The sequence below is a fragment of the Gadus chalcogrammus genome, chromosome 16 (genome assembly GCF_026213295.1).
Source record: "Gadus chalcogrammus isolate NIFS_2021 chromosome 16, NIFS_Gcha_1.0, whole genome shotgun sequence".
In the NCBI taxonomy this organism is placed as follows: Eukaryota; Metazoa; Chordata; class Actinopteri; order Gadiformes; family Gadidae; genus Gadus; species Gadus chalcogrammus.
In genome coordinates, this window is record NC_079427.1 from 29,386,479 (window position 1) to 29,409,854 (window position 23,376).

The window sequence follows — 23,376 nt, forward strand, 5'->3', positions numbered from 1 at the left end:
TTATGGACCTGGAATGTGTACTACAGCGTTTCTACAGATCTACCCGGTTTCGCTTGGCTTCGTCTTTACGGAGATACTGCGAAACCGGATAGATCGAAACCGTAACGGTTTCGCCTGTTTCGGCTTCGTGTGGACGGGGCCTAAAAGTAGTCCAATTGGGTGAGAAAATCGCCCAATCTGGCAACGCTGCCTGCACGTCCTCGCGCTGTAATCTCAGTGTAAATTAAAGAGACCAACTGAAAACAAGCCGACATGGAACTTAAACTGTGATTTTGATAAAAGTATAAAGGTAATTGAAATGTGTGTTGATTTGTTAAACCTTTGAACGAAGGTTTAACAAATCAAAGCCTTGACGGGGCTCCTCCATTGTAAGAAAGAACAATAGTTGAGCGCTGCATACAGCACTCACCTAACAATAGTTTTTGCGCTGCATGCAGCACTCACCTAAATATGAATTCAGAGCAGAGTAGAAAGTTCACCAACTGGTTGGTGGAGATGAGGTCTATATATAAATATATATATATGAATATTAAAATATCTTGGGTCATTCATCTTTATGATTAAATCGAATCATTGCTTCATGGTTGTAAAAGGCTGTTGGCCTGCTCACATGATGATAATAAGTGTTTGTGGTCTACCGTAGGGGGCGCGGTTGGCCTGCTGACATGTGACCATGCAGGAAGTAGCATCCCGACACACAACAACAAGAGCACAGCGCTCACAATACTACTGCCGATCCGGGAGGTTGTAAAGCATTACCAGGTATGTATAACTAGTATGTAGGTGTCGTTTTGTAGATTTTTAATACTGTATCATATAACGGATGTCCGTTATAGTAAGTGGCACTGTTTAGGACATCGTTGTGTCCTTGAGTGTCGAAATGTCCCTGAGCAAGACTCCTCAGCCTCACTGCTCCTGACGAGCTGGCTCTCGCCCTGTCTGGTTGACAGCGCCGTCGCTGTGTGAATGAGTTGGTGAATGTGTTAATGCTAAAGCTGAATCATGTGTTAAATCCTGCATCTGCAGACTGTGCATCTGCTCCCTAACTGACTATTGGTCCAATTTGTTAACTGTTCCTCTTTGCCATCAGTGTATTCGATGATGGAGGACAACGAGGAACATAACCCAGATACGACTACATCAAATGAAAACTACGCAAAGCAAAGCTTCAGGTGGGAACAGGTCGCCGTTTGTGGTGGGAATTTGCACCAAGTCAATCGTTTCTGTAGAAACTGTTTAAGAATAAAGAGAGTAATCCGAACATCCGAAGTAATAAACATACAATAACGTATAACAAACGTACAACAAACATACAATAATCATAAAGCAAACATACAATAATCATTCAACAAACCTGACAATAATCCAAGGTGGTCCTTTTAAGCTCCGCTTGTGTAAGCTCTGTCGTTTATTCGTTGCACTGTCTTGCCACCCTACCTGTTCCTAGTATAATCTAACGTTAACCTTTGACCTGGGGTAAACCGGTCTCAAGGGAGCAGGGATCCCCTTATGCATTCTTCTGCTTGATGGGAACACAGGCAACTCTGTCTTGGGTAAACATTACCTGAAATGCTTATTGACAATTGCAATGTGAAGTGTCATCTGTCCCAGATACAATATCTCTTAAAGAAATGGCCACCCTGGCGGTCAGGGAAAAGGCACACACAGCAAATGGCAGTTAGAGAAACAGAATGGGGAAAATACAATTTTCCCATTACACGTTCTCTCGAGTTTATATACTAGAGAGGAACATCTTGCTGTGGTCAGGTTCAGATGAGGAACATCTGGCTGTGATCAGGTTCAGGTGAGGAACATCTAGCTGTGATCAGATTCAGATGATCAGAGAACAGAGCAGTGTCTGCAATGTGCCCGCATCGTGTCAGGGTCTTTACTTTAAGCCTTTCACATAGAGTTGTTCCGATTCCGATACCAGTATCGGAAATGTCTCCGATACTGCCGAAAATGCTGGTATCGGTATCGGCGAGTACTGGAGTCCAGGCACCTCCGATACCACGTAATTTATTAAAATAGAAAGCTATTTACTGGTTAGCTCCGTTAGCGCTGACACAGTTCTTCTTCGCGGCTCTTAAAACAGTTGCGCTGTGCTGCCATCTGCAGCCTGCTGTTTCAGAGGGGCGAAGAAGAATTGATCACCTGTCAATCAAGGAGCTAGCGTTATCATGTCGGCGGTGTGGCAATATTTCACGCTGGATGCTCCCACCAGCAAGACTGCGACATGCAACGTATGCCGTGAAAAGATTTCCAGGGGTGGCACGAGTGTTGCTAATTTCAACACTAGCAACTTAATAAAACACTTGAAGACGCGTCACGCTAAAGAGCACGACGAGGGGGTGGGACCCACTGACGCTACAGACCTATTAGAGCAGTGCCAGTGGGTGGGACTTCACCAGCAGAAACTAACATCCACAGCGTCTGAAGCTAAGATAACAGAGGCTGTTGATAAAACTGAAGTACATTGGCGGAGGGTACTGGATCTGACATAGAAGATGGCTCCATGCAAAAGTTCACCATTTCGAAAGAAATACAAACGAGGACTACCGTATTTTCCGTACTATAAGGCACACCGGATTATACGGCGCACCTTTAATGAATGGCCTATTTTAGAACTGTTTTCATATATAGGGCGCACCGGATTATTAGGCGCATAGCATAGACAAGACCGAGCTGTGCTATAGAGAATGTCAACAAACAGTCAGATAAAGTCAAACTTTATTAAGCGTTCTGACAACTCCGGTCACTCCCATGGTAACGATGTTCAAACGTTAATGTGCATATTAACAATATCTGATCCTTCAAATTCAACGAGCGAACATTATGAAATTAAAATGCACATTTCTCGCTAAAAATGTTTACATAAACGCATTTAATGGCGTAACTATGTTACTATTTCCACCCAGAATAAGGAAAGATGACGGCCGTATGCTTCTGTGCAAGCGTCACTACTCTAGTGACGTCGGTTCAAGCTCTACGCTGATTTGTTCCATTAGTAGATGGAACAAGGAGGTGTCCGATAGGCGGAGATGATCAGCGGGAGTGGCCGCCAGCGAAGCTGTGCATGGTGGGAGTTGTTGTCTTCAATCCACAAGCGCCAAAAAGTCACTTTCTGCCTTTTCTCGGTCAAGACGGCACCAAATTAGAATTTTATTTTATTATTCGACTACATATAGGACCCAATTTCAATACATATTGATGTCTGCACCGGTGAAATGCTCCTTTAAAGAAATTGTGGCTACACTTTATTATTTTTTTTAAATAACTATTATTTAAGTTGCTGTTGCACTACTGTTTTTTATACTGTTCTATTTAAAAATAAATGGCTTTAATTTGCCTTATTCATTCATTCATTTACAAAGGGTTTAACCTGACCCAGGCCTTACCACAATGATAATCATATCACAGTCATTTTTGTAACATACTGGTATCGGTACTCGGTATCGGCCGATACCCACAGCATAAGTATCGGAATCGGTATCGGGAGGGAAAAAATGGTATCGGAACATCTCTACTTTCACATTCACTTAGAGATTAGTTTAAGGAGGGTAACTGTATGAGAGAGAGAGAGAGAGAGAGAGAGAGAGAGAGAGAGAGAGAGAGAGAGAGAGAGAGAGAGAGAGAGAGAGAGAGAGAGAGAGAGAGAGAGAGAGAGAGAGAGAGAGAGAGAGAGAGAGAGAGAGAGAGAGAGAGAGAGAGAGAGAGAGAGAGAGAGAGAGAGAGAGAGAGAGAGAGAGGGGCAAAGTATTTCACAATATCTCGATTTCGAGCAAGACAGATATTATCATATCAAATGATTGCAGATATTTCACATGGCCTTTGTTGTCTGAAGATTAAACACAGCCCCATTTAATTGCCCCCTAATCCAGCAACAACGTCATTTGCTCCATTGGAAACAATCCAAGAATTAGGGCTGTAGACAGGGTATTGTTAGACTTAAGAGTCAACAGGAGTGCATTGTTGTTTTAACTGCAAAGCTTTGAGGTTCTGATTCCTCGCACACGTCTTAGATTCCTCTCACACTTTCACTCGCCAAAGAACCCTTCCACCAAGTCTTATCCGTCCTCGCCCGCCCTCCCTATCGAAGCTCTGGTCATGGAGGAGACAACCGCATGTTTGGAACCATGGCAAACGCATCGGCTCCAGCAGCCTCGCCAGTGTCTTCTCCCGGTCCACCGCTAGAAAGCTGTTGCTGCGGCTCCACCAGCTGATGACTTGGTCATAAGCTGGTGTCCAAATGGCTGGCATGCCACGGATGGACCGCTTCAGGTGGACATGTATGTTCACAACCAAGCCCTTTTAACCCCCTTTGGATAGTTCACTGTGTGGCTCTGTGTGTTGTTGTGGAGTGGCAGAGACAGACCTGATGAAGACCTCTGCATCGGGGAGCTTTAGCTGTTTCCTCATCCCACTTATTGCTACTGTTTAGTAATAGCTGATGCTGCAGCTCTGAAATGACCATCTTTACCATTCTCTACCAGCATTTAGAAATCGCTATAAAGAAACAATAGTAGTTATAAACAGCTTATTGCTGTTTTCTTTCTGATTCTTCAAAGTCATGGAGGACCACAGTCAAAGAAACTCCTTGTTATTCAAAAAATCAATTTTATAGTTCAAAGCGTATCCTGATGCAGGGATGACTGGTCTCTTTATGAGCTTCCGGCTGTAGCCACACACCAGCCTCAGCTCAGCACCCCTCTGTCTACTGTTTAGTGGATCAACAAGCTGAGTGTCACAGTGTAGCCTTATCTGTTAGAATGACAGTAAAAATAGCCATCTTTTCTCAGAGAGAGTAAAGGAAGACATCGGTCTCTCTGTCCCTGCCTGCAGGCTCCATATGGTCACATGGAACGTGGCCACGGCGGACCCCGTGGACGACCTGGCCTCGCTGCTCCAGCTTGGCTCCCCCAGGAGCCCAGATCTCTACGTGATCGGGTATGGGGCTAGAAAAATGGGCTAGGAATGATCGGCCTACTGTAGTCTGATGTGGAAGTAAACGATGTGCTGTGTGTGTAGTCTCCAGGAGGTGTACTCTGGTCCTGTGCGGTTGGTGGCTGACCTGGCGTTTGATGACGGGTGGAGCCGTCAGTTCATGACCACGCTGGCTCCCCTGGGGTACCTCAAGGTAACCGACAGGGGTCCTCTTCCTGCACCCCTACCCCTGCCTCCTGAGCCTCCAATACACCTGACTGCTGTACTTCCATGTTCTGTGTGTCTGTGTATCACACAAGTATCACTTCTTGAGCATGTTTCTCCTCCACCATAAAGAGGGGGGTGTTGTGCTCCTCAGGTGTCGTCCATCAGAATGCAGGGTCTGCTCATACTGGTCTTCTCCAAACTGGACCATGTCCCCTTCATCAGAGACATCCAGTCCACATTCACCCGCACTGGCATCTTTGGCTACTGGGTGAATAAATATAATACGTAAATGAACATTGCGATTATTGTTATTGGCTAGCATGCCTAATGAGGAAATGCTATCATAATGATCCTTTTTTTTGTTTTGCAATATTGTTCCAACCTGCTTAAAGTGTTGGACAACAGGATATCAAATTCTCAAATAACCAGAACATATCCCAAATATGAAAGGTCAAAGACAGCTCATAAAATTGGATTCAAGGGCTTGGATTCAGAGGGGGATTCTGACCACAATCAGAATCCCCCTCTCACTGTTTTCTGTAGTTTGTACCTCCCTAAAGTCAGAAAGGCTGTCAAAAGGCACTTTAACCATAACAGGGGCTTGTTCACGTAAGTGTGCAGTAATGGAAACCCGCTTGGCTGTGTAGCCGGGAGGGAGAATACAAGCCATCCAATTATCACTGGGAGGAAGAGAGGGAAATCAATACTGAAACTTCAATGCATTTTATATTTTCTGATTTAATGCTAACCGATTGAAACCTGGCTAATAATCCACGATCATGACTGCATGAATAAAACAGAACTTTATTCTTATTACTTCCGTCCTCTCAGGGTAACAAAGGGGGAGTGTCTGTACGGCTGTCCTTCTACGGCCACAGTCTGTGTTTCCTCAACTGTCACCTGGCGGCCCACATGCAGAACGCCACAGAGCGCCTGGACGAGTTTGAGCACATCCTGGACACGCAGACCTTCGAGTCCCCCCAGGCACCATCCATCCTGGACCACAGGTTAGCAGGGAGATGGAGTTGTCTAAGTGTTCTTTTTGCTGTAATCAATTGCTGTTGTTGCATACAAAACAAGTAAATTAGTTATTTGTTGTAATTTTTCCCATTTATTAGATTCGTTTTTTGTATTCCATTCATCCCTCATACTAATTCATTAACTCCGGATAGTTTGTATTAATGAATTTAAAGGATTATGTTCTCCTCTCTGTGGAGAGGGGAGGGGATGACCACAGACTGTCTACTATCAGTGTGTTGCTGAGAGCGAGAGGATCGATGTGTTCTTCAGTAGCCGGGTTCACATGGACAATTCTGATCCGATTAGAAGTAGAACAGCTCAATCGGAATGAAAAATGATCATATATACGCCTCAATCGGAATACAATTCTCTGATCGGATCAGAATTTCAATCGGATTAGAAGAAGTGGCGTAGTCCGCTATAATCAAGATTTATACACTTATTCCGATTGATTTGGGATGGGTGCGGCGACTTTTTAACTTGGAGAGATTGTATCAGCAACTGCAGTAGTTCGCTATTGTTCCGCTAGTACTTTTATGCACCCCGAACGGATTCACAATCATTCATTCAGCACTGCTGCCCATCTTGTATAGCACCATGGCAACTCTCATTTCCAACAGAATTGCCTTTCGTACAGTTTCCTCCTCTGGCAATATATTTTTCATTGGCTCGCATAATTTAACGAACGATCATCCTAGCATTTTCTCGCCATTCCTGGTCACTGAATTTATTTATTACACGGCTCTTCTCAATGCTGTAGACTGCTCCATTCACTTGCATGGGCCTTCCCAACGTTCAGCTGTCTTATTTTTGTATAACTGACCGTTGCTAGGCATATTTGACCGCTGTCAAGGAAAGTTAATTTTTTGCCTCAGATTCACGTCTTCCGTAACACTCCGCAAGTAGTCCGGTAATTTATCCACCCCAGCGTATTCGGTTGCTAAGCAAAGTCAACTTATTTGGCGAACAATTTCTCTGCTGATCATCACTACGAATGGTAACAATTAAATTGTAAAAAGACACACTGTGTGAAGTTATATTTTCGTTTTGGAAAGTAGCGGTGTATAACCGGGATAATGCATAGAACGCCAGTCATTATCAAAAATACGTTTATTTCCCCGATAATGACCGGCGTTCTTTACATTATCCCTTACTTATTACACGGGTCTTCTCAACACCGTGGAATGCTCTGTTCACTTGAATGGGCCCTTCATAGCTTCCGGCGGTGAATTACATTTCATAATTCACCGTTTCATAAGTACCGTAAGTTCCGGACTATAAGCCGCGCCTTTTTTCCCATTTTGCGATTCTGCGGCTTAGATAACGGTGCGGCTAATCTTTTAATTTTATAGCTAACAACCACTAGGGGACCTCCTAAATCTATGGATTTTTAAGCGGCGGGCTCCAGTGCGGCTTATATATGTAAACATAATTCAATTTAGCTGCTGCGGCTTATACTCCGGTGCGCTTTATAGTGCGGAAAATACGGTATTATTGACCGCTGACAAGGAAAGTGGATTTTTTGCCGTCTTTCGTATCACTCCGCAAGTAATCCGGTAATTTATCAACCCCAGCGTACTCGGTTGCTAAGCGACATCAACGTTTTTGGCGGACCACTTCTCTGCTGATTAACACTACGAATGCTGGTAACAAATAAATTGTAAAAAGACACACTGTGTGAAGTATCTTTTAGTTTGGCAAGTAGCCGTGTAAGGCCTCAAAAAAAATGTGGGGTTTGGTTCCGTTTTTTTTTAGGCCTAATAAGCAGGATAATGTATAGAACGTCCCCGGTCTTTATCGAAAAATAAGCCCCTTCATGTCAAAGCAGGTTTGCCCTGTCTGGGCTTATTTTCCCGATAATGACCTGCACTCTTTACAATATCCCTTACATAATTCACTGTTGCTAAGCATAATTGACCGCTGTCAAGGAGAGTGGATTCTTTGCCTCTGATTCACCTCTTTCGTACCACTCCGCAAGTAGTCCAGTAATTTATCAACCCCTGCGTAATCGGTTGCTATGCGACGTCAACGTCTTTTGTGAACTATTTCTCTGCTGATGAACACTAAGAATGGTAACAAATAAATTGTAAAAGACACACTGTGTGAAGTTATTTCTTCGTTTTGGCAAGTAGCCATGTAAAAAGCGGGATAATGCATAGAAAGCCGGTGATTATCGAAAATAATCCCCCTTCAGGGCGAAGCAAGACCCCTCCGCTTCACGTCTGTGTCTGGTTTGCCCCCGGCTTATTTTCCTGATAATGACCGGCGATCTATGCATTATCCCTTACGTAACACCACTCTCTCCCAACAGTCTTCGCTGCGCACTCTCATCCAAATACGTATTGATTGCGGCAGAGGAGGGGGTAAATATAAAGACCGGACAAGATCCTGACGTCGCTGTGCTGTACTCCTTCTTCTTAATTGAAGGAGCAGGCAGAGAAAAGCTCTCTCCTGCTGGGCTTTCATTAAAAGCCTAAACATAAAAAGGCCAAATACTGATAAGACGTCCATTATGTGTCACCAGTGCTGATGTGACAAATCCTGATGTGTGCGCGAGAGAAATTCGTACGTATTGCTTACCAATTTTGTAAATGCCATATATACAGTACATTCGGATCACATGACAGGATAAACTCTATTCCGATTAGAAATCTAATCTGACCAGAATTTTTCATTCAAACGTGGCTAGTGTATGTGAGGGACACCCTAGCTTGGTACTTGGCATGACTAATTTATCGAAGTAGTGAATTCGAGTAAGCTTTTCAAATCAATGCAAAAGGTCCATACTTGATGACTGTTTTCGCATGTTTCCCCAGAAGTTAGGGGATTAAGGAGTAGGAAGACGTTGACAAATTTTTACTGCACTGTTACCGCAATTCAAACTCGGAATTACTCTGGGTCCGACTTCTGTTGGAAGCGTTTGGGATATTGTTTGAATACAACACAACTGGAAATGTGACATATTATACCTTCTGTAAAGTGCAGTCTTCAGATTTCTACGCATCAGAGGGTTGTTGAGCAACAGCCAAACACAGACAGTGTGGACCGATAGGAGGCGTTAGGGTAACAAGGCCTTTGATGAAATGCAATGACCGGTTCCCCTGGTTCCACACAGGCTGGTATTCTGGTTTGGGGATCTCAACTTCCGCATCCAGGACCATGGCATGCACTTTGTGCGCTCCTGTATTGAGAACCAAACCTACCAGCTGCTCTGGAGCAAGGAACAGGTAGGAACAAATTCCGTTCAGTGTTTCCTTGCTGCAATGGTGCTAATGGCGTTTTGATTAGCGTATTGTGTGTGTGTAGTTGACCATGATGAAGAAGAAGGAGCCAATCCTGCAGGAGTTTGAGGAAGGCCCTTTGGACTTCCAGCCCACTTACAAGTTTGACCGTAACTCTCACGTCTACGATAGCAGGTACAATCTGTACTCTCTCATTCGTAGCAGGTACAATCTGTACTCTCTCATTCTCATTCTCTCTCTCTCTCTCTCTCTCTCTCTCTCTCTCTCTCTCTCTCTCTCTCTCTCTCTCTCTCTCTCTCTCTCTCATTCTCTCTCTCTCTCTCTCTCTCTCTCTCATTCTCATTCTCATTCTCATTCTCATTCGCTCTCGCTCTCGCTCTCTCTCTAATAACTATACACCTTTCTTTAACTTCACAGGCCATACAGGACATGGTTTGCAGTAGTATGATCTCTAAAGATATATTTACCCTCATGTTTTAACCCCTACCTGTTCTAAACAGCTTAAAACACACTATATGCTCTATTAACGACTTTGTATAGTGTGCCGCGATGTGACACACTATACAAGGAAACTAAAGCGTTTCATATGATGAAAGGGTTTATCAATATCTATGCTTTCATTGTCCACTCATAAATAATGAGTTCTGATGCCACTGAAGATGCATAATAAATGTTCTGCTGAACATTTATTTTGAAAGATTATTTTTGTCAGATTTGTGGTATTTGCACAGCAAGCTCAAACTGTCTAATGCTTATTCGGATATTTAAACCACGTCATGCCATCCTAACACTAGAGTTTTTAATATTGATTTTCCCAACATATATAATCTAATGTTGTTTCCAGTGTTGCCAGCTTTGGCCAGATTTGGTTTTCCAGATTTCCCAAGATTTGTTTTGACAGATACATACATATATCATATTACTTACAAAGATCCATCAGCAAATCATTGGACAATGCAAACATAAAGAAGACACTACTTAAAATAAGAGAAAGCAGAAACCTTCAGCCATTAATAAGTAATGAGTTTTTTCATCCTGTTAATTGTCTTCAGTACTCTCTTCTTGTTTTTTGGTAGTTGTTCTAGTTACCTTTTTTGGCAAAGAGATCCATCCTGTAAAGTATGAAAGCCAATCACTGCCCAAAAGGGTTACATTTTTAACGGTATCGAAATGTAAACTCAGTCTCGATGCTCAGGCCTTTACTAGGAATGGCCTTCTTCTGCAGGTCGAAATGCTATTGTTTGAATTTTCAGGTTGGTATTTTGCCCACTTGAATTTGAGTAATAAATATTGTATTTTGAATACCAGCAAAGTCCATTTTTTTATATTTCAATTTCAAAAAGGTGAATTCAAAACTCAGAATTCAAGAAATTCAGAGGTAGGTAAGACACAGATCCTTAGCTGTCTTGTCTTGTCAGATAGTTGGGTTTGCTTCTGATGTACACTACTCAGTGATCTGCAAATTTGATTGTAATCTGTTCTGTAAGAGAATCCATGAGAGGTTAGGGTAGGTTAGGTACGGATAATCTGAAACACATTTGTGCATATTGGACAATGGAAAGTTAATCAGGCTGCTTTGTTTGAAGCAAGTTGGATTTATTTTTGGTCTTTGAAGTTGTTCTCCTGGCGCCCCACTGAGGTATACGCTGAGTGAAGGATTACTGACCAGTAGGTCCAAACACCATCCATTTGGTTTAGGAACTATTCAGCACTCATTAGATCTTACCAACTCGGCCCCGGCTGTGAGTTCAGTACTCATCAGTTAGCTCTTGATATGTTAATGCTGCACTAGACGTAGTTGCATCATCTGCATCCTTAACCACTAATGCTTTTTAAAATACTGATGGGAGATAATTTTTAGTTATAGAATAAAGGAGAGGTCCTCAGCCACTTCTCTGAGGAACCCCACATTTTAGCGCTTTGCAAAAAAAAAAGCTGCTAACGAAACCCCTCTGCATTCTCTTGGACAGATAACTCTCCATCCAGTACAAAGCAGTACATTTAAACCTTTAGAAGCATCCTTAAGAACATCAAATGCAGCACTGAAATATAATACCACTCCCACCAGCCTCCTGCCATCCTTGTGTTGAGCCAACTATCATCATTTGAGCTAATGCTGTGGAATGCCCTTCTCTCTATGCATGATGGTAGCCTGTAATCAAACCATAACCTCAAACATAATCTTGGATCACTTACTCCGTGCTTAGAGACGGCAGGATGTCCGTTGAGACCATCAAAGACAGAACTCCAACATGCACTGCCTCTCATTCATGATACAGTGTAATCCCCCACAACATTTTGTGCTAAAAGTTGCATTGTCAATTCAATTAGATATTTTTATCAATGTCAGTACGGAGTGCCGCAAAACAAGCAGGGAGAACCCTAAGAAATCCCTAAGATTCTACAGTACCAGGCGCGTGCCGTCCATATGGGCAGGTGGGGCGGCGAACTCCCTGCAAAAGCATGCTCCCAAAAAAAATAGTTCCTCAATAAATCATTGCTCCAAGTTTATTTTTAATAATGTGATTGTCACATTAACTATCTATAGTTTCTGTAGGCTTTCTGACTATTTTTGGTCTGTTGATATCAAATTGACGGTGGCGATTCTAGTTTAGTTTAACGTGTCATGCAATGTGGGGCAGCGGCGCTCAACGACCGCGTCCCTCCGTATGTTTCTCGCATAACCCTGCAGGCTGCAATAAGAATTGCAATCAGCGCTATAAGACACCCGTATGGTCGTAAAGTAGTCTGCCCCATGGTCATATTCTAGGACTGTTGTTGTTTAAAATCGAATTACTCCGCCTGTATCTTTCGGCATTGAAGAATATTTATTTATTTATTTCAGCAGGTATTAAAATTGTATACCTGATTTCATACCTGATTTAAACAGCTGTTATTGAGAAATATCTGATTTCAAAAGTGTTGTTATTGAGAGATTTTCACACATCGTCGGGCCAAGTTCCAAATCGAAGGTCTGCTTGATTGATGACTTGTATTTCTACTTTTCATGTATTTGCAATGCACTCGCTAAGCCTGTTGTTAAAATAAAATATGGAAGAAATAACTTTCCTATAAGGGACATCATATGAAGAGTGTTGCGGACGGCACTTCAAAAGCGTGCAGTAACATTAGGCTACTAGTTTATTTTTAATTCTGCTCTAGCGGCTCACAATTAGTTTCGTTAACATGTTTGTAACAATGTAGCTCAAAATCAGTAGCGTGCGGTGCCCCTTCATTTCGGTGGGGCAGAAACTACTGGCGTATGACCACACCCACAATTTATGTATATTTTTTACATATATATTTCGAGCTACATTAAAATATGTTAACTAAACTAATTGTGAGTAAGAATTAAAAATAAACTAATAGCCTAATGTTACTGCACGCTTTTGAAGTGCCATCCGCAACACGTCATATATGATGTCCCTTATAGGGAAGTTATTTCTTCCATATTGTATTTTAACAACAGGCTTAGCTCATTGCAAATACATGAAAAGTAGAAATACAAGTCATCAATCAAGCAGACCTTCGATTTGGAACTTGGCCCGACGATGTGTGCAAATCTCTCAATAACAACACTTTTGAACACTTTTGAAATCAGATATTTCTCAATAACAGCTGTTTAAATCAGGTATGAAATCAGGAATGCAATTTGAATACCTGCTGAAATAAATAAATAAATAGTCTTCAATGCCGAAAGATACAGGCGGAGTAATTCGATTTTAAACAGTCCTAGAATATGACCATGGGGCAGACTACTTTACGACCATATGGGCGTCTTATAGCGCTGATTGCAATTCTTATTGCAGCCTGCAGGGTTATGTGAGAAACATACGGAGGGACGCGGTCGTTGAGCTCCGCCGCCCCACATTGCATGACACGTTAAACTCAACTAGAATCGCCACCATCAATGTGATATCAACAGACCAAAAATAGTCGGAAAGCCTACCGAAACTATAGATAGTTAATGTGACAATCACATTATTAAAAATAAACTTGGAGCAATGATTTACTGAGGAACTATTTTTTTTGGGAGCATGCTTTTGCAGGGAGTTTGCCGCCCCACCTGCCCATATGGACGGCACGCGGCTGCTCAAAATATACATGTTAAAAATATATATAAATTGTGGGTGTGGTCATACACCAGTAGTTTCTGCCCCACCGAAATGAAGGGGCACGGCACGCTACTGTACAGTAGGCTACCTTAAGAAGATGGAAGAGAACAGCAGAGACTTGAAAAATTGAAATGATGTCGCATACTCACCTTGCTAGTACACAACTCTATGGTAATGTTCAATATATCTCACAGAACAGGCAAAAAGAAAAGACACTGGACAAAAACAATTCAAATTTTGCTTGTCATTTAAAAGTGCTTTATATATATATATATAATATGATATTTGTTGTCTCACTGTAATGCTTTCTATGTTTCCTTCATCCAATTTAACATATGGGATTACATTGTGTTATGTTTTGGTATTTATTTTTTTATCTGTTTATTTTTATTCTTAAAAAGTAATCAAAGCAGAACCCTTACCCTCCCCTACACTGTAGACACAAGATCGAGTGTATAAATGTTAAAACAACAAGATAATTATTTCATAATTACGAGATATTTAACTCATAATTATGAGATATTTATCTCGTTATTATGAAATAATTAGCTCGTAATTATGAGATAATAATAATGAGTGGAAAAGTCTTTCAAAGTAGGACATTTGTAGGAAATGTGTGCTTGCTTTTATTGAAAGGCTGTTTAGATCCACAGCATGGACCCTGTCCTTATCTCATAATAACGAGATAATTATCTCGTAATTATGAGATAGTTATCTCGTAATTATGAGATTATATTTCGGAATTGTGAGATAATTTTCCCGTAATTATGAGATAATGATCTCGTGATTATGAGAATGAGATACTTTACTAGGTGAGTGAGGAATACACATTTATCTTTTGTAAATCATATTAACACATGATTGATAATTCCCTTAGACATGACATTAATGCACACAATGAAAACACTACTTAGTACTACTGTGTTGAGAACAAGTTTACCCCTTCAAATTCAAAAGCTCAAACTAAACGTGTGTTTTAGATCCAAAAATAGTGTTGGAGTATTATACAGACTAGTATCAAGTGTTTATTTTTCTATATCCATAGATCTACTCCATGGTAGTTGTAGGAGCCTAAATGCCTATTTTCTTTATTTAAGTTCATATTTTACAATGACGCTTGGTTTTTCATAAGTGAAATAATAAAATAGTTAATTGCGTTAATTTCGAATACATAGAATTTTATTTTGCAATTCACTTGCAATATTTTCGGTGTATGCGCACATTTAGTTACTTTATTTTGAAGTGTGACAGGAACTTAATAGTTTTAACTACCGGTGACAGACTGTCAGGATAACAAGCGTGGAGCCACACAGTTTTGTGCTCTTTCTCTCTCTCGTTCTCTTACCTCCAATCATAACCTCATTGTGGAAAAGGATTTTTTGTATTTTGCGTTGGACAAGTAAACCCTTTAAACATCACGTCGTGGTCCGGTGGATTATTTTTGTGGATATTGGATGAGGTATGCGTCGAAGGGAAAACGGAGCGTCAAGCTGAAGCTTCACATTAGACCTATTGATCCTACAGTAGTAGTTCTATAGACATAGATCCGTTCCACGGAAGTAGTTCTCAGATCTACTCCATGGAAGTAGTTCTATAGATATAGATCTACTCCATGGTAGTAGTTCTATATTCATAGATCTACTCCATGGTAATAGTTCTATAGACATGGATCTGCTCCATGGTATTAGTTCTATATCCATTGATCAACTTCATGCTAGTAGTTCTATATCCATGGATCTACTCCATGGTAGTGGTCCTATATCAATGGATATACTCCATGGTAGTGTAATGTTGTTACCCCTTCCTCGTTCTATAATCCACTCTTCTACTCATTCTCCTCCTGCTCTAGCGGCAAGAAGCGCAAGCCAGCCTGGACCGACAGGATCTTGTGGAGGCTCCGGCCCCAAGGGGGCAAGGACCAGGACCTGGAGCTCCCTCTGAAGATCAGACAGGAGTCGTACCACAGTGACATGACGTACAGCATCAGCGACCACAAGCCGGTGGTGGGCCTCTTCACCCTGGAGGTGAGCTGGGGGAGGCTCCAATGGGTGGTGCAGTGTTTGGATCAATGAACCCACTTTCTGTATTCTCTACGTGGATTTATTTTATTTTGATTGATACCACACACTTATATTTTATTAGATTGTTGAGACCGCAGGTTATTGGTTGACATTGTCTCCGTCCAGATCTAAATCGGCCATGGTTTTAATTCAACTGGCTTAGTTGGTGGACACACCTTAAAGGTAAAATATTATGATGCTTTTCCAACAAGTAAACATAGTATATGATTTCGAGAAAACATATTTTTGAAGCTGATTGCTGGAAATAGCTTTTAGGTTAAGATGATTCGCTATTCCCCTCTGTTTCAGTCCCTTCAGAATGTGCTATTTCTGGTGTCTGTAGCTTTAATGCAAATGAGCTGCTGCCCATTGCATACAAATAAGCTTTCACGGTGAACCGCAGCATGGAGAAGAAGTGATTGTTGCCGTTTGTGGACTCCCGGAGCTCTATATCTATAATAATAATAATAATAATAATAATAATAATAATAATAATAATAATAATAAATAAAGTTGTATTCATTTATTAATAATAATAATAATAATAATATATAGGGATCTATATAATATGATATTTAATCTCTAATATCACGGCCAAAAGCTATGTGCGCCTCCGGATGATATTATGAATCATAAAGAACGCGTCTGACGTCTCTGGTACTTCCACAACAAGTAAAGACTCGTAGTGGGGGTTATGTCGGCCATAGTTGAAAATAATTGGCGGAAAGGAACCTTGACTTTGACTCTCTGAAGTCCAGATTGAACTGAGACAGGGAGGCGAAATGGATTGTACTCCCGGAGCTCCAACATGGGAGCTCCAGCGGTGGAGCAGGGAGCAGGGGAGCAAGGGAGTCTGCCGGACTTCCTGCCAGGCAGAAACATGGCAAACTGATGATTTAGACATCTATTTTTGAAATCTGTGAACATCTCCGCTCAGCGCTCGTCCGCTGGTCCACAAAATAGTATTTATGCTCTGATTGGAGGGGGACGTGGAAATGGGTGGTAATATTCAAATGTGCCTGATTCCTACGTAAGAGTTTGCGCGAAACTGACTCGCTCACCAACTGTAGGCAGGGTACTTTCAGAAATATATATGTCACTCACAAAAGCATGTTCAAACTTATTTCAAAGTGTATATGCGTGTGGCAGCACCAGAGACTCAAAACAACACCCAAAATCCCAGGAAAAGTGTTGTTTTCATAATATGTCCCCTTTAAGAAATTGAGCATCTGGCGATCAAAGGAAGACCATTTTATTCTACACATTGTTCAGCAGCTCAATAGCTGTACTTTTGGCTTTGTCAGACCCGTAGAAGCGCATACGAACTGCCAACAAAGAATGTGTTTGGCTGTTTTTAATCACTGAAGTTGAATCAATGAGCTTTTCCCATACAAAATACTAGCTCTGACAGTGCATAATATGATAGATAAATAAAGATATATGATGAAAAATCAGTCAAGTGTGCAAATATACAGGGGCAAAAATACAGTATGATATATGCAGCTCAGGCTAAAGTTTAAATTAATATTCTTCTGTCCCCATTCTTCTGACTCAAAGGGGAGTCATTATAAAGTGCAATTGCAGTAAAAAAAGTGTCCTTTTTGCAGCTTAGCTGCCGTAGCCTCCTACTAAAAACGCTATTTTGTTTACAAACTAGATTGGGTAAGGGATGCATGTGGTATATAATAATGTTCAACAGTTTCTGTATCATCCTTTTCCCCATCACCACTTCCAGGGGCTCAACAGCAGTCCCAAGCCCAGAGCCAGCCTTCTTAAGCAGCTTGTGAATCTTTTTAGTCATAAGCCCTGATGCTGCTGCCCCAACAGTTGGCTGCAAAGTAAATGGCACCTGGCATAACAGTCTGATAAAACATGAATAACATTTTGCTAAACACATTAAAAAGGCCCCAAGCAGTTGAATCTGCTCTGACCCTACTTGTGGACAGCCTCTGTGTGGTGCTTCCAGTCAAGTTTATTGTTCATATGCACACCCAAGTATTTATAGCTCGCTACCACCTGCACCTTATCCCAAAGGATAGAGATGGTGCTTAGCTCAGGCCTGGCCCTCCTATAGTACACCACTTCCTTGCCCATGAGCAGTGGCCTGTAAACATAGAATCCAAACTGGTGGATTTGTTTGTTTGTGGGCACTTTTTGGGAACCTTACCGGCCAGGGCGGTTCGTATGCTCTGTCTTATGTAGGACAAAACAAATTTACCACTATGGGAGCTGCTCAACACACATCCCGATGTGCCATAGGCCCATCACCATGAACAAACATCATGGCTGAATTACACCTACACACAGACAATGTCAACAATTAACCTGCCGTCTCAACAAACAGGACCAATCCTTTCTAGGATTTAATTTTTTTACACATTACACACAAATCTGCAAGCTTATGTTTTATTGGCTCTGGCATATGCGTCCCGTGCAGACATATCTCCATCAGACTGGTCGCGGGTCTAATCCCAACCGTTATTATTGTCATGTTAAATCGGGGGTTTGATACGATGGGGGGGTTTGATACGATGAAGTGTCCTATAGGAGTGATTTCATAAACAACCAAGATGGATGTGACTGATGTATCAAACTTTTCGAGGTTCAAGGTTCAAGGTGGTTTATTGTCATATGCGCAACAATCACAGAAGAAGTTACTGGCAATGAAATTCTTGAGTCTCAGGCTCCTTCAACAGTGCAATATAAAAAAGTTAAAGATAAGTCTATCCAATTGATTCTAAATTCCTTTTGGTCTGTGACTGATGAACACACCCCTTCACAATGAGCTGGGAGTTCCCAGACTAAATACACATTGGAGAATTTGTCTGTCAACGTCAGGCTACATTCAACCTTCATTGGAAGACACACTTTGTAATCAGTATTCCCATTTTCTAATTCATAACTTATTCTAAATTCAAAATGTGTATTGACTGGAACTTCCTGCATATTTAACCCATTGTAAGGAAATGTCAAAGGTAATTCCCTGATCAGGAGTGTCCCTCTGTCCCTAGCTGAAGAAGCGGCAGCAGACCCCTCTGGTGCAGCTGTATCCAGAGGGCGACTGGAGCGCCGACATGGACGCCATGGTGGTCTATTCCACACTGCAGGACTTCCCCTCCAGCCACTGGGACTGGGTCGGACTCTTCAAGGTGCCCTAGCGACGGTCTCCATCATGGACCCGGCTTGACTCTTGAAGGGCGAGTTCCAATAGTTTGTGTGTAGTGCATTGTCTCATATAACGATTATTTTCCATCCGTTCCCAAGGTTGGGTTCTCGTGCGTCTCGGACTACATCACCTACGCCTGGGTGAAGGACGACGAGGTGGCCTCCAGCGAGGAGCTGGTGCGGGTACGTGAGACCCAATGAGCCCTGTTCAGTAACGCGGGGCGGCATGTGGCTCAGGAGCCAGAGCGGATTGACTGGTCACCAAAAGGTTGCTACTCCGATCCCCGGCTCTCTCCTCGAGTGTAGAGGTGTCCCTGAGCAGATACCTCCCCCTGACTGTTCCTGACGAGCTGGCTCTGGCCCTGCGTGGTTGACACCGCCGTCGGTGTGTGGATGTGTGCATGGATGGATGGGTGAATGTGAGGCAGTATTGTGAAGTTCTTTGAGTGGCCACGGCTTAGAAAAGCGCTATATAAATGCAGTCCTCCAAAGGGGATTCTGGTCTGCATCAGAGTCTGCTGAAGAAACACCATTGATATATTGAGATGCCCGATTGATGAACCAGGTTGTTTTATTTGGCTGAAATTAGTGAAATTGGTTTTCATTTGCTTTGTCATAAAGTTGCAAAACCCAGATGTTGCACTCCCTTGAATTCTGGTAGGTAGAACTTAAATGGACCTACATTGTCAGAACACTAGCTAATGCTTGTTAACTGTCTTACTTAGCAGCTAGGATATGTATTACATTTAGGGCATTTACCAGACGCTTTTATCCAAAGCGACTTACAATTTGTAAGAAATTGTAAGACAAAAGTACATTTGTCATAAGAAGTGCATCAATATATCGCTGTCGGTACAGAAAGGATGTTCATAGAACCAAGTGCAAGTACAGCAATCGCTAGGCTAACCAATTCCCCGTGTTACAGCAATGATAGCAGCTACTGCAGTTGCTACACAGTTAACTACTATAATACAATACAATACAACAAAATACAATACAGTGTACAATGGTGGCCAGAAGGGGGAGGCTGGCTATGCAGTTTCGAGGTATGTATGGTCATGTTGCTGTTTGCCATGTTGCTGTATGGCCATGTTGCTGTTTGGTAGCACCATTTGGATGCTCTCCCACGTGTAAAGGGAAAATATGTTGGCCCAGAACAGACAATGCTTACCAGCTATAACTGAGTGAATGTATGGATCACATTTTTCTGAACATCAAAACTTCATGTAGATGTGTCCCTCGTAAGTCTCCTCCCCTCTCATTCACTCCCTGAACCGGTTCTGTTTGACCCTGTAGGTTTATGTCAGCAAGTGGGAGATCCCGGTGTTGGGAGGAGAGTGTGTGCTGTGCTACTTCAGCAGTGCTCTGCATTGCATCATCGGAATCAGTCAGCCGTTCAAGGTGCAGTAAAACATTAATTAAACGCTAATGACTGCTTTTAATAGGCCTGTCCTACTGTATGTAAACATATTATAGATGCCAGGTCCAGCTTACACCTCTTTCTTCTTCTCTTTACTCGTCCTTGGTTTCTGCTGAAGCTTTACTAAATAAATATTTGTTCTTTAAGAAGGTCATAATGTATTCAAGATTATGCTGGTGTGTTCCTGGCCTTGGAGACGGTTCTCTAATGACTCAAAAGAGAGTCATCCGTTTTGTTTTCAACAATGTATTCCATTTAGCAAGACAAGTGTGTTACTGGTTTGGTAAGTAAGCCTCTCCTGGCCAACCTTCTGTGTGGCGCCAATGCTTACGGTGGTCAGACCCATTAAAGGTTCCCTCTGTGTCATTGGTTCAGGTCCAAATGTCCCAGGTGGCTGTGGAAGAAGGCCTGCTGGCCGAGACCGGGCTGCCGAGGCCTTAGCACCACGACGGGCCCACGGAAGATGGGAGGCACACACGCCACGCTGCAGTCTGAAAAATATTTCTTGAGGGCGGTCTCAGACTGGTGTCAACTCATCGCAGAACTAGATTTAAATGTACACCTTAAATCTTTGTTGATCTGCATGGGAGGAGAAGGGTTCTGTGAGTCTGGTGTATGTTCCCGTAGTTGCATCTATAGTGTAAGATTGCAGGAAATTATGAATGGTTCACTGTTCAAAGTGCATCTAGAGAGCCTTACTGAAACATTGTTTTATCAATTTTTTAAGGATTTCTATAAGCATCCCTTTAATCAGGATACACACAGGGTCCGTCACATGTTTTATTCTTTATCTAGTGGTTATGCTATAGGGACTATTGACTCCTTTCATTACCAAACCAGTACATTTATTAACATGCTGCAGAGATGGATCCTGAAGGGGAGGGATCAGGCCATGTTTAACTGTCAGTATTTCATATTTATTCACATTGTAAGAAAGTAAGCAAAGGACATCTCATTCAGGCACAGTTGATCGTCCCTGTCAATCTTTTCAAATTTCCAAGAAGGTGGTTGACATTGAGGTCAGTTTTTAATGAGTAGAGAGGAGGTTGACTTGAAGGCAACCTCACCTCACACCAGGTAAAGTGTCGACAGATGGGAAGGGATCAATGCTCTTGTTATGCTATGGTTGAACTTGTTTGTCATCCATGTTGAGTTCTTAACAGATGATGTTCTTGGTTGAGTGAATAGAGCTCACTCTCTTTGTTCGATGCCAGAGCTGGACCCTTGGGTTGGCAAAGGTTTCAGTTTCTTTTATTATCACAAACATAATGTCTATGATCTTCAGGAGGCATAATGTTTGTAATGAGTTTCATAAAACAGTGATTATTCTACATGCATTGACAGATATTTTACTATCTCGATGGACACACCATCCCAGTCTTGAAGTTTTTGAGAGAAACAAAATGAACTAGCCAGGATCGTTTCACAAGGCTAGCGGTGTGGTATAGTTCATAGCTCATTGGTGTTCAAATCCCTTTTGACTGAAGTGACTTCAGTGCAATCATCAGATTAAATGTCATTAGACTTAACTGAAGATCTTGCATGAAATGCCTCCCAACATTTTTGTCACTGTTTATATTTATAAGATAGCTAGTGCATTCAAGACAATCTGGAGGTTTAGGTATGCCTGGGTACTGTGTACCCAGCCTGGGTTACTGTATCCAGATTGGGTTCTGTGTACAAATCATGGGTTCTGTGTATCCAGCCCGGGTTACTGTAACCAGCCCGGGTTACGTGTACCAAGCCCGGGTTACGTGTACCCAGCGTGGGTTACGTGTACCCAGTCTGCATACTGTGTACTCAGCCTGGGTTATATGTACCCAGCCATTCTGCTCCTTGGCTCAATGGTTTTTCCTCCCTTAGGAATAAAAGGTTGTGCTCCCAGAATATAAAATGAAAGGAATATTGCATTGTTCTATGATTGTAACTGAGAAGTAATTTTATGATGGAGACCAACTCTCTACTGTAAATGATTAAGCGGGAAGTATGTCATTAAATCGGGTTCATCAAGTGCCTAAAAAAATGTATGCATTTTAATAAAAAAAGTTTTATAATTTTATAACCATCACATGTTTGCTTTGAGCAAATCTGTATTTTATTTAAAATATATGCAGACATTTATCCTTTTGGATTTGTTTGAGTAAACTACTATTGTCACTTTAGCTTTCTTCAGTTCCCTCACATGTCCCTTATGATTGGTCAAAGTGTTTATCGTAGAGGAGTTGGATGTACTGTGTACACTGTAAGGAAATCAAAGCTGTATTTTTTTTTGCAAAACAAATAAATACTTATCAGTAGAATCCTTGGCAGTATGTTTATTTAAATGTCCGCACATCAGACCAGGGGCCTCATGTACTAAGACTTGCGTGGATTTCATACTGAAACTAGGCGTACGCCAAAACCCAGAAACTGTCTTACGCACAAATAAATTCAGATGTATCAAAGTGTGCGAACGCATGGATCCAAGCACGTTTCTTTTGTACATCTCAATCAACGTGGAATTGAGCGCATATGCCGAGGTGCCAAACTCCTCCCTGTCCACGCCCTCATTTAAATATGCAATTTCATTTAAATAGGCCTCTGGACCTGAGATTCACCTCTTAATCCGATCACCTGGCACCATGAACAGAGGCAAAAAACGAAACTTCACGGAGTCCGAGCTCGAGATTTTGCTCCACGAGGTAGAAATGCGCAAGCATATGCTATTTGGAACCCTGTCAACAGGGATAAATGCAAAACAAAAGAGAAGTGAGTGGGAGCGTGTTTGCGAGGCCGTCAATGCAGTGGGGTCTCGGCAGCGCACACACTCTGAAATTAAAAAAAAGTGGTCAGACCTCAAGGTGGAGGTGATGCGGAGGGTTTCTGCCCACCGCCGAAGCGTGACCGCAACAGGAGGGGGGACGGGAGTGGGGGAACTCTCCCCCTTCGATTTGAGAGTGGCCGCTTTGATCGGTGACACCAGTGTCGTAGCCAGAAACTAGTGGTGTTCCTGTTTTTTTTTTCAAATTTATTAACTCAAAAATAATACATTAACCATGTATTTTAACAGAGAACAAATGCAACCGCTGCAAAACATAAAGGGACGCAGTGCCCAGAGATGAAGAACACATAGAACGTGTGCGCATACTCATGGAGCCATACTATTACGCATGGTTAAAAAACCCATTTAATCAGTATCTGAACAACACCGCTGCTGGGTTAAG

At 42.1% G+C, this 23,376-nt stretch overlaps 1 protein-coding gene across 1 annotated transcript; it reads left to right on the top strand.

The window, feature by feature from the left end:
- The first annotated feature begins 649 nt into the window (after nucleotides 1-649).
- Nucleotides 650-22,960, top strand: inpp5ka (inositol polyphosphate-5-phosphatase Ka). The gene is made up of 13 exons (XM_056612131.1): nucleotides 650-762; nucleotides 1,091-1,172; nucleotides 4,843-4,947; nucleotides 5,029-5,137; nucleotides 5,303-5,419; nucleotides 5,983-6,158; nucleotides 9,287-9,398; nucleotides 9,478-9,587; nucleotides 15,378-15,552; nucleotides 18,600-18,737; nucleotides 18,853-18,936; nucleotides 20,050-20,154; nucleotides 20,549-22,960. The coding sequence occupies exons 2-13, from the start codon at nucleotides 1,099-1,101 to the stop codon at nucleotides 20,612-20,614; spliced, it is 1,371 nt and encodes a 456-aa protein (XP_056468106.1). The 5' UTR covers nucleotides 650-762; nucleotides 1,091-1,098; the 3' UTR covers nucleotides 20,615-22,960.
- The last annotated feature ends 416 nt before the right edge of the window (nucleotides 22,961-23,376 follow it).

What these genes read in the sequence shown, in the direction of transcription:
- inpp5ka (XM_056612131.1), top strand. Translation starts at nt 1,099, where the DNA reads ATGATGGAGGACAACGAGGAACATAACCCAGATACGACTACATCAAAT. An exon ending in CCATCCATCCTGGACCACAG is followed by an intron (nt 6,159 to 9,286) that starts GTTAGCAGGGAG and finishes GGTTCCACACAG; the next exon opens with GCTGGTATTCTGGTTTGGGG. An exon ending in TGGGCCTCTTCACCCTGGAG is followed by an intron (nt 15,553 to 18,599) that starts GTGAGCTGGGGG and finishes CTCTGTCCCTAG; the next exon opens with CTGAAGAAGCGGCAGCAGAC.